Here is a 10,442-nt window from a genome sequence, read left to right on the forward strand (position 1 = left end):
TTAGTTCCATTGGCAGGAACAGTCCAGAGGCTCTTGAAAGTTGTAGTCCACAACAGTGGCGTTGCGAGAGCAGTAGAGTGTGATGGAGCGGGTTTGTAGTCCACTCTCGCGGCAGCACTTACAGAAGCGGGCGTGGCTGTTGATGTTGAAGTTGAAAATGGTGGCAGATGGGCATTTCCCATCACAAGAATAGACTGTTACCTGTGAGAGGAGAGAGACAGGATGATGGCAGGAGGAAGCATAAGTCAAGGCATAACTGTAATTTTATAACATTTGCAATCTTGTTTCAGTCTTTTTTCATTTAGCTAGCATGTCTCCTCTCTCACCGGTGCATTGCTCCTGCAGTCATCTTTTCTAATGGTAGTCCGAATGGCCACACGTTTGCATGTCTTACCATCCTCTTTACCTACGCACATGTTCACACGGAAACAGGATGCATACACAGAGGAACTCGAGTCACACGGTACTGTCTGTCAAAGCAATACTATATAAGCACATCTCTTAACACAGCATACAATTTCACAGCAGAAAACATGAAGAAGTTCGGACATACTCAAAGAAATGCACACACACACACACACACACACACACACACACACACACACACACACACACACACACACACACACACACACACACACACACACACACACACACACACACACACACACACAGGTAAACATGTGCTCAGGCACAAACACACTCTGATTATTTAACCGCAGAGATCTGTCACTCACACAACCCTAAAAGGCCTATTGAGCAGGGCTCTTTGTTGCCCAGCAGTAGGAGCTTGCTTTGGTTGACAGTTGAGTGACGGGGGGGCACAGTTCTCACAGCAGAGATCTGGCTCTCCCATTGGCTACTGACCTAAACTTAACCTTACTTTTAAGCCAATGAAAGCTGGTCAAAAGGATTCAGTGTAGGGCTGGAATGTATGAAAAGAGTAGATGAAGTCGAGCTTTTTCTAAATGGATGATGATGTTTAGCTCTGGAGCTTATTTTGTTTCACAACTGGCTTCGTTAAAGCCTTCTCTATAATATTCAACACTGCATATTGTCTGATGGATGTTATCGCTCTGGAGCTTTATGCAAGGTTATATGTTGTTCATGTCGTAGTCTGCTTTGGGGGTTAACCAGTGAGAGGAAGAAAATGAAGAAACAAACACAAAAATAGACTCACACCACACACATTCACACAAGGCTTAATGGTGCAAGTGACTGAGTCACTGAGTGTCAGGATGCCAAAGAATCATTGTGAAGTGGGATAGTGCAAGGTGGTGGTACCTGTGTCACAGTTAGTACTACCAGTGGGTGTTACGGGATTAACGGTAAATGGTAAAACACCCACTCCAGAACCTGGAAGCATCGTCAGGATTGCAGCCGTCGGGTTCAAAAAATGTTATGAGAACACACACACACAAGGTTACGTTTGGTTCAGAAAACACAGTTCAGCGACACACACAAGCACACAGAGGATGGAATCAGTGCAGCTGGCATGCACATGGATTTCATTTCTTTTTTGGGCCACTCCAGGCAGCCAGCCAAGGAACTCAGTCATTTGATGTACTACAAAGAGCAGCTCAACAGGGCAAACTCTAACCCCTGCACCATCTCGCATCCTCATTGGTAAAACGCTCACCGTGGAGTACCCTGATTGGCCAAACTGCAAGGTCATGGCAAAAGCAGGCAAGCGGGCGAGGCTGCAATGCCGAATCCACAGAGAGAGCAAATGTCACCACTGCATGTTTAAAGCTTTAATCCACACAATTTAGAAATGCCTTATTACTCAATTTCATTTTGTAGAGTAGACATGAACAATAGTTCAAAGGTCATCATCTTGAACGTCAGAAAGCTGTTTATTGACTTAGTAATTTTATTAAATATTGTCATATTTAATCATTCTATTTATCTATTTATTTTCAGTATTATTTCCTTGAGTTTCCCACCAAATATTCCTTCTGTCTGAGCTGTGATGGCTCTTGAATATATCGATAGAAGATTTGGGGACAAACTGGGAAAGCCAGGGATTGTGGGAATTGTAGTGATAGGCCAACAAAAGGCTTTATCTCCACCCTCTACAACAGGCCACACCCCCAAACACTTAGCCAATAAGCCCATCCACTGCCAGGCAACAAGGCGCTCACCCCTCGAATGACAGCTCAAAGCATTGCCAGAAGCATCAAATAAATTTGGAAACTCACATGTCCTGCAGCAACCGTCCACATAGGTTTGAACCACACCGCCATTCTGCAAAAAGAGAGGAAAATGAGAAACCACAGAATGGGAAACTCAATTCAAAGACACCAGAGAGTCAAAAAATAAAAAAAATGTAATACATAATACGAGTGCACCAATCGATTGGCCCCAAGTCATCACTGACGGATAGCTTAAAGTTGATAGATAAAAAGTCATCAACTGTCAACAGACCTGAATACACTCTGTGTCATTGAAAGGTGGGCAAACCACCCCAGAGGCAAGTACTACGGCTCCCACTGATGTTTCCATGCAGTCGTAACGTGTGCAGTTCTCCACCCAGGAACTCCCTGCCTGCACACCCAATCACAATTAGTACTGCTCAAAAAGCGAAGCAATGAGCACATGTGGATGTGTTTGTTCTTACAGCAAAAAGCTCTGTGGTCCCGTTTTCATTGGAGAAAGTACAGGAGACATTTTTACAGGAGCCGCAGCACACCTGAGGGTCTGTGGATGTTGCGTACACCTGGTGCTGAAAAGACGAGGCAAATGCAGAAGTGAAGGATGAGTACAAGGAAAGGTTCCACAATGACTATGATCTCCCGAATGTGATAAATGTGTTGGGTACATACTGGCCCACATTTTTGGGAGCAGTTGACAGAGGTAATTTCCATGGCGTAGAAGCCGGAGTCTGGATCTCTGTGATGCAAGCAGTGGACAGTGTAACACAGCTCTCCTTCAAAGTATTGAACCAGAGACTGGCCCGGGGCCAGCACTGTTATCCGTTGGAACAGACACACCTCTGACTTCTCTATACATACACAAACATATAGGATAGCATTTTTTCAGGTTAAATATGAAGATACCAGGGAGCCTAGGAACTGAGCAGTGAAGCAATGGATGAAATGACTACAGCATGCAATTTGTCACACTAGTGTCAGGTGTGTGTCTGTGAGCTTTCATGCTTGCGTTCACATACGGCATGTATGCTGAGGACAACCACAGTTGCTGCTGCTGTCTGGAACTTCGACCAGCACTTCCCCCTGAGAGAAAAACAGAGTGCTGACTTTACAGAATCTGCTCATTTTTTCTTCCTAATAGCAAAGACCTGATTAGACTTGTGATGCAGCTTTTGGCTGACTTACCACCTGACAGATGGGGAGAGAGCTGTCCTCACATTGGCATTCTGGGAGTGACAGAGAGAACGTTAAAGTGAGAGGTGGCGTGAAGTTTATGCAAGTATGTGAGGAGCATAAGAACATCTGAGATTAATTCAGTCGTCAACTCGACACACACCCAGCAACAAATAAGATGTATACGTATGTATGTTAGTGTTTTTAAATGTGTACCGCAGTGGTGCTGTGGGCAGCAATGTCCAGGGACAGCAGTTGGAACCAAAGTGAGACCAGGTGCACAGGTCACAGATGATTCAGGGCACAAGTTGACATCACACACTGCAACACATGGGAGAAAGTACAAACATGACTTTGAAGACACATACACAAAAACACACACATACACAAACCCTCTTGCACACTTACCACAATGGTACTGTGGACAGCAGCTGTTGGTGGTGTTTAGATCCACAGCCAGAATTTCTCCAAATGAACAAGTTGGAATGGGTTCAATACATGACTCACAAACTGCTCAGAGAGAAAACACAAACAACACATTCAGTTTTGTTGCTGTAATTGATGAAAATGACAAAAATGGAGACATAGCAGATGGCCAGACTCCTACTAAAAACTTCCTATTTCAGTTTTGGACTGACCTGTGAAGAGCATTTACCACTTACCACAAAGGTATGAGTAGCAGCAGGATTTGCCCCCTCTGACCTCCACTAGGAACTGATCTTCCCTGCAGTTGGGGGCAGAAACGGGAGGGCATGCCATTGGGTCACACTCTGAGAAAGACCAGTCAAAGCAAAGTGTTTAGTGAAAGTAAAAGTTCAGACCAAAGTGTCCGAGAGTGTCTCAAAACTTTGCGAGAAAGAGTAAGGAAATTAAAGTTTGCTTTCACCACATCTGTACTCTGGGCAGCAGGACAGAGCGCTGTAACCAATCACAAGCCTGTTCCCATTATCACAAGGTGGAGCCTCACTGTCACAAATGGTCATGTTGCACTCTGATAAGTAGTGAAGGAGCAGAAAAGATGAGGAAAAAGATAATTTAATTGGTTGTAACTTCACTTAAATGTTATTCACCTGAAAAAGTATTTGGGATACTGGTTTCCTACAAAATGAGTGAGTCATCATCAAAATTATAATCTTACTGTAAAGGGTGAGACTTAAAGTCAGAATGAAAGGAAAAGATTAAATCACCGTCTCTCGAATGCAATCTCCAGAAGTAGGATCAGATGCTTTTCTTGGCAAAGAAGAACCTAATCTTGAACTCACCACAGATCTTCTTTGGACAGCAGGCTCCTTCTTCCAACACATCCAAGACATACTCTCCCTCCCTCTCACACAGAGGTGTAGGGACAGAGTTACAGTCTGGCTCCACGGCCATCACAGAGCCATTCTCCATACACTTGTACAGACAGCAGCTGCGAGCGGAGCCATTCCACACCTCGCCCGGGGCCCGGGGGTTACCCTCATTATCTGTGCACACTGGATACATCAGAGCCAGGTTAATACACTGTGTGTATGCAAGTCTAGGAGTAATATAAAGTACAGTCACAGCTCTCTGACAGTGCAGTCCATCACAAAGACATGAAATTACTCTGTCACTCACCACAACGATCCTCAGTTACACAGTAAGAGGAGTCAGCGCGGTGCAGGATAGTTCCACTACGGCACACACACTCCTCTCTGATAAAGGAACAGGTGGTCTCCTCGTAGTACTCTCTGTTCAGACAGGTGCGGCTGGCACAGGTGCTCACGCACGGCTGATACTCCTTACCAGGGGGACACCGCAATGCTGAAGGATGACAGGCACTTAGCAATGCATGAGCAAATGAGAAACACCAATGAGTACATCTGCGTATGTGTTTGTCATTTCTTTGCCTGTGTCTCCTTACGGCAGAAGTTGTGTCGTCTCCAGCTGATGCAGACTTGATGTGTGTAGCAGACAGCGACGTACGCCGCCAGAAAGTCACACTGGTGATCCTTGTAGTGCAGGTCCCCTGCCCACATGATGTCGCAGAACTGCTCCGGAGAGACCTGCGAACACACAACCAGGCCAAAGCCATGTAGGGCTTCAATTTAGGATTATTTTAATTATTGATTTGTTTTAATTTAGATCACAGAATTAATGTTTTAATCTAAATTTCACAACAGTGATGTTGTTAAGTAGCTTGTTTAATCCAAACAGTTCAAAACCCAAAGACATAAAATACCCAATGACATGAAATAGAGACAAATCCTAAATCCTCACATTTAAGAAGCTGGAACCAAAGAATTAATATTTTTTTAGATAAATGATAAATGACTCATCAAAATTGTACATTCATGGACTCGACAATCTATCGACTTATCTTTTCAGTACTCTAGTTATAACAAAGTAGCTATGTGAATAGCAGGGCTACCTTGCTGTGGCATGGCATGAAGGCTCTCTGGCGGAGCATGGAGAGACAGGTGGAGCAGTCCCCGATGGTGCAATTGTCTCCGACTCTGCGCGTGTGTTCAGTTTCATCGGTGGTGTGGACTCTCCAAGCCTGCAGGAAGAGTACCATGTGTCCCACCTCTCTGACAACTGTACCATTGGGTAGCTTCAGGTCATCTTCTGGGTTTCCATCACAACAACCTGACATAATGAGCAGACAGCTTAATTGGTGTAGGTGTATGTGAGTTATATCGCTGCATTGTCAGTGAGCAACAAGATAATGTGTGTGTGAAAAGGCTTAATAAAACCAAATGGCTCTCAAACTCTGAAATCGTCATATCCCATAAGGACTCAAGTCAAAGTGATGCTGTTGTTTGGACATCAAGCCTTTGGGTGCTGATAGCTGGCACTTAGATAAATGAGGCTGGTGCTGATGTAGTCAAAGCTGCTGTGCATGTGTGGACTTACCACACAGGCCTCGAGTGGGCACAGATGCATTATAGGGAGCGATGTACTGCAGCACCATGATGCCAGTGCTGTGATACCATTGAATGCTGACCCCGCCGGGTGTGTGGATCAGGTACATGCTGCCTGTGTCTTCCACATAAAGAGAGTGAAGGGAGAATGGAAGCCTAGCAGGTCTGTAGTTTACTGTCACCTAGACACAGATGGACACAAGCACACAATGTCCAATCTATTTGCATGGGATAAGTTGAACTCTTGGTAGTAAATTAGGTTAAGGGACTCACCTTGCGATCCAGTCTGTTGATGATGATTCTGTAGGAGGAGGTAGTAATGTTAAGCTTTTTAAAACACAAACCAGATGTCCCACCTGTAGGACTCTGTAGGGTAGGGAAATATAAAGAATAGATCACAGTTTTGAATGAATAACAGCCTTTGATTTTGACACAAACACAATTGTAGGGAATGACAGGGGGATAAGGGGGATAAGAGACTTTACTCACAGTTCGTCTGATGGAGTTCACACTCTACAAAGAAAACAAAACATTTCACAACAAAATTGTTTTCAGATATCTTATGATACAGTTCATATTTTGATCTGGATGTTACCTGACTGGTCGGACATTTCTCTACAGTGCCAATAATAGTCTCTCTAGTCAAGTTAACCAGGATGTAGGAGCCATTATCATACAAGGCCACGTTGTTGCCGTCAAATGTGATAACACGCAGGTCTGACATCACTGTGCAGCGACCTGACAAAAGCAAATCGTGTCAATAAAATCCAACACAGATCATTGCAGCACACGGGATTGTAATCACCACATCAGCCTAAAATGACTGAATACCTGTCAAAAATGTATTTTTTCAGCGTAAACAACCAAACTTACAGGGGCACTGCCACTGTGGACAGCAGGGGTCTGTGTTGGTGAGGATGGGCAGGCCCAGCAGACTGCACAGGGGCTGGGTGGTGTTGTAGCGACAGTGTAGAGAGGAGTTGTGAAGCAGCAGCTCTCCATTGAAACAGATCAGCTCAGCACAATCATCTATGCGGTAGGAGTACGGAGGCTGGAGACAAAAACACACATTTAGCTTTACAAAGTTTTTTTTGCATGTCACAGCACTCCTCCGTAACGATCTGCAGACTTTTTTGCATCAGTAAACACAAACATTTGCAGTGCTATACAAAATTCACTCTCCATATCCTACCATTATAACATAGTGCCTCTACAAACATACAGATATAGACTGATTATAGATTCATATGTAAAGTCAGTGTTTGGCAGTAACTGTAACGCTGTAACGCAAAAAACCCAATGCAAAATAACGCTGCGTTACTGAATAATTATGTATGCGCGCCAGGTCAGGGCAGGTCACGTCAACTGCCAGCCATAAGCCAAACAAAGGATGGAGGATGGTGGACACGTAGCCCCTCTCTACTTTCAAACGCTGGAAGTTCTGTCATTATTTTACGGACTTGTTTTGCTGCTGTCCTAGATAGCAAAGATGCACCTCTTGCGGCTGGGAGATGGGGGTAGGAGAGAGCTTGTTTTATAATCTTTAAACCATAAATATCCTTGCTACTCTAATTAGGGAATATGCCAAGAACCATTAGTTAAAAAGTCAAGAGAAACTGTTGCTTTATTCTATTATTGTTTTACAACATATACTGTATCTTACCTTGATTGAGGCTTCAGTGTTCAGTGTTTGTTTTTATGCAGTTTGTCTGATCGTTTATTATTATTGTTTTTGTTCCAATAAAGTGGATTCATTTCTGAAAGGATCTGGCTAAACAGGTTGTACACATATGTCATTTATTTATTAAAATGGCAATATAGTTATATAACGATTAACGTAACTAGTTACTTTTGATATGAACTAATTGTAAGTAATACTATTAATTTGTAAAGGGGTAATAATAATAACTAATAATAACTAAAAAGTACATTTTTACACTTCCTGAGTAACTTGCCCAACATTACACTAGTAATAGTATGCATATTAATAACTGTAAATGTATAATAAATGTGACAATACAGTGTTTTTCACTGAAGATATCTGACAGTAATTAAAGCAAAGCTGTCAATAAAATTAGTGGTGACCAAATCTAATTCAGCTGCTTTGGTTGCAGGGTCCTGGTAGTGTTCATGCTGGCTACTCGTCACACTGTCATGGCTTACTGGGACACTAGAATAGAACAGGTGTGTCGTTAATGTGATTAGTAACACCTTCACATTTCAAGCAAGTCAAAATGCCTCCTGTGAAAAAGGCAGTTACTGATATAATCACTTTAATAGTAAATTAATTCATGTAAAGCAATCAATTGCATGGTACACCTAGCATGAGTGTCACGATTTATCAAAATCAATACAGAAAATTATCTTCAAGATGTTTATTTAAAGGTTTATGAAAAGTGTGTTTGTAGCTGTGTACTGACCTTTAACTACAACATTAACACTTACTGTGCAGGGACCAGTGGGCAGGAGGAAAGGATGAGTGGTTGATGTTTCCTCTGTTATAGGAGAGGTGTCGGGGCTTGGGATTAACTCTGTGGTTGTCTGCTCAGTAGTGGCCTCGATAGTTGTAGGAAATGGTTCTGTGGTTGTCACAACAACTGTTGAGGTGTCTGTTGGGGTGGTGGTCTCTATGGTGATGGTTGTATCCGCAGGTGTAGGCTGAGCAGTGGTTGTGGGTTCGGGGGTGGTTTCGGGGACAGAAGTGGTGGAAGTGGGGGCAGTTGTGACGGTTGTGCTGGGTGGTGGCTGCGTGGAGGGGGAAGTTAGAGGAGGTGGGGTGGAAGTTACTGGAGATGTTGGAGATAGCGTCGACGGCATGGTAACGGTGGTGGAGGGATGAGTGGAGAGCAAGGTGGTGGAAGAAAGAGTAGTAGGGGGTGGAGGAGAAGAAGTCGACAGGCCTGTAGTAGCTTCAGTGGATACGATGGATGGTGTTGTTGGAGTTGTGGTTGTAGTGACCCCTGTGGTGACCGTAGTTTGAGCGGGGGAAATCTCAGTCATGCTCAGAGTGGTTGTCTCCGGCGGGGTTGAGGGAGTAAGAGTGGTAGAAACGATAGTGGTGGGAGGAGCAGGGGGAGTTGGAGATGTAGTCGGGATGAGCGGAGTGGTGACGCGCTCAGTGGCTGATGTTGTACTGGAAGTCATGGGAGTGGTAGTGGTGGTTGTGGGTCTGACAGTAGTGGAGGAGGTTGTTGTTGCTCTGGTGGTGGTCGTAGTGGATGTAGTGGTGGTGGTTGTTGTGGTTCTAGGCCTTGTAGTAGCAGTAGTAGTCGTAGTGGTTGTGGTTGTAGTTGTTGGTGGTGCTGTGGTAGTTCTGTTGGACCGCGTCACATATGCAAAGGGTGTCGGAGTTGGGGGAAGTGACACACCTAATAGATACAATTAATATCGTAATATATTGTATCAATTTTAAAGTAAAACAAGTACATAATATACTTATGCATCAGAAAACCATAACCTTTCTATGGCAGTTTTAAGACAAAACACTCATCCATCGTACTCACAGTCCTCTATGTAGACACATCTTCTAGTGACTTCATCTAGGACCATGTTCTTGGGACATCGTGGGAAGCAGCCCTCCACACTGCAACATACAGAAACTATTTCAGCACCTGTGCTAAGAATTGATTATACTTGCTGTAAAATGAGTGCTTCTAATGAGCCAAGCCTCTTACGGAGGCAGGAAATGGCAGCGGGTGGCATCTGGGTCACTGCATGTTTGGACACAAGGGCTAGCGCAGGCCTGGTAGCGCCACTCACACATCATACGGTAAGGTATCACAAAACTGCTCTCTGCCAGAAGGGGAGGAAAAACACCTGATTAGTTTTTGTGTGTATGTAAACACGTGTATGTGTGTTGGGAACATGCTTGTGTTTCTGACCCTCCAGTGTGAAGCTGCTGCTGGCTTTGAAGCCCTCTGATGTGTCATATCTCTGAGCACGTGCAGCGGTGCGTGTCAGTGTCAGAAAGATTCCAGGTTGGCCGACAAGCTCGAACGAGGTGTGACCTGGCAGAAACAGCCCCTGGTGCTGGATAAAGGTTGCCCTGCGACTAAACTCTGGCCCTCGACTCCAGCGTTCCAACTGAAAATGGCTGCGTCCTGACACGACAAGGAAATAGTTTGGTCTCTCTGCAGACTCCAGGGACACCACAGGGACACCTTTGAAAAAGAAGCGAATGAGGTTAAGTTTACCCAAAAAACAAAGACCAGTAACGTGTATTTGTGTGAAT

General features: G+C 44.3%; 1 protein-coding gene across 1 annotated transcript in view; it reads right to left on the minus strand.

Moving 5' to 3' along the window:
* Nucleotides 1-10,442, minus strand: part of otogl (otogelin-like) — a gene marked incomplete at both ends in the record, with an annotated part of 24,602 nt that continues 14,160 nt past the window's right edge. Inside the window, 25 exons of the mRNA XM_083917216.1 lie at nucleotides 1-201; nucleotides 327-406; nucleotides 2,202-2,247; nucleotides 2,428-2,547; nucleotides 2,621-2,725; nucleotides 2,826-3,004; nucleotides 3,173-3,236; nucleotides 3,339-3,379; nucleotides 3,543-3,647; nucleotides 3,735-3,836; nucleotides 3,989-4,096; nucleotides 4,213-4,317; nucleotides 4,589-4,801; nucleotides 4,926-5,111; nucleotides 5,212-5,353; nucleotides 5,719-5,936; nucleotides 6,204-6,393; nucleotides 6,485-6,577; nucleotides 6,701-6,724; nucleotides 6,807-6,949; nucleotides 7,085-7,262; nucleotides 8,657-9,579; nucleotides 9,715-9,794; nucleotides 9,886-10,003; nucleotides 10,093-10,371. Coding sequence (XP_083773342.1) covers nucleotides 1-201; nucleotides 327-406; nucleotides 2,202-2,247; nucleotides 2,428-2,547; nucleotides 2,621-2,725; nucleotides 2,826-3,004; nucleotides 3,173-3,236; nucleotides 3,339-3,379; nucleotides 3,543-3,647; nucleotides 3,735-3,836; nucleotides 3,989-4,096; nucleotides 4,213-4,317; nucleotides 4,589-4,801; nucleotides 4,926-5,111; nucleotides 5,212-5,353; nucleotides 5,719-5,936; nucleotides 6,204-6,393; nucleotides 6,485-6,577; nucleotides 6,701-6,724; nucleotides 6,807-6,949; nucleotides 7,085-7,262; nucleotides 8,657-9,579; nucleotides 9,715-9,794; nucleotides 9,886-10,003; nucleotides 10,093-10,371 — 4,043 coding nt within the window. The remainder of the gene's footprint in view (nucleotides 202-326; nucleotides 407-2,201; nucleotides 2,248-2,427; nucleotides 2,548-2,620; nucleotides 2,726-2,825; nucleotides 3,005-3,172; nucleotides 3,237-3,338; nucleotides 3,380-3,542; nucleotides 3,648-3,734; nucleotides 3,837-3,988; nucleotides 4,097-4,212; nucleotides 4,318-4,588; nucleotides 4,802-4,925; nucleotides 5,112-5,211; nucleotides 5,354-5,718; nucleotides 5,937-6,203; nucleotides 6,394-6,484; nucleotides 6,578-6,700; nucleotides 6,725-6,806; nucleotides 6,950-7,084; nucleotides 7,263-8,656; nucleotides 9,580-9,714; nucleotides 9,795-9,885; nucleotides 10,004-10,092; nucleotides 10,372-10,442) is intronic.

Source organism: Echiichthys vipera (genome assembly GCF_963691815.1).
Source record: "Echiichthys vipera genome assembly, chromosome: 7".
Lineage (NCBI taxonomy): Eukaryota > Metazoa > Chordata > Actinopteri > Perciformes > Trachinidae > Echiichthys > Echiichthys vipera.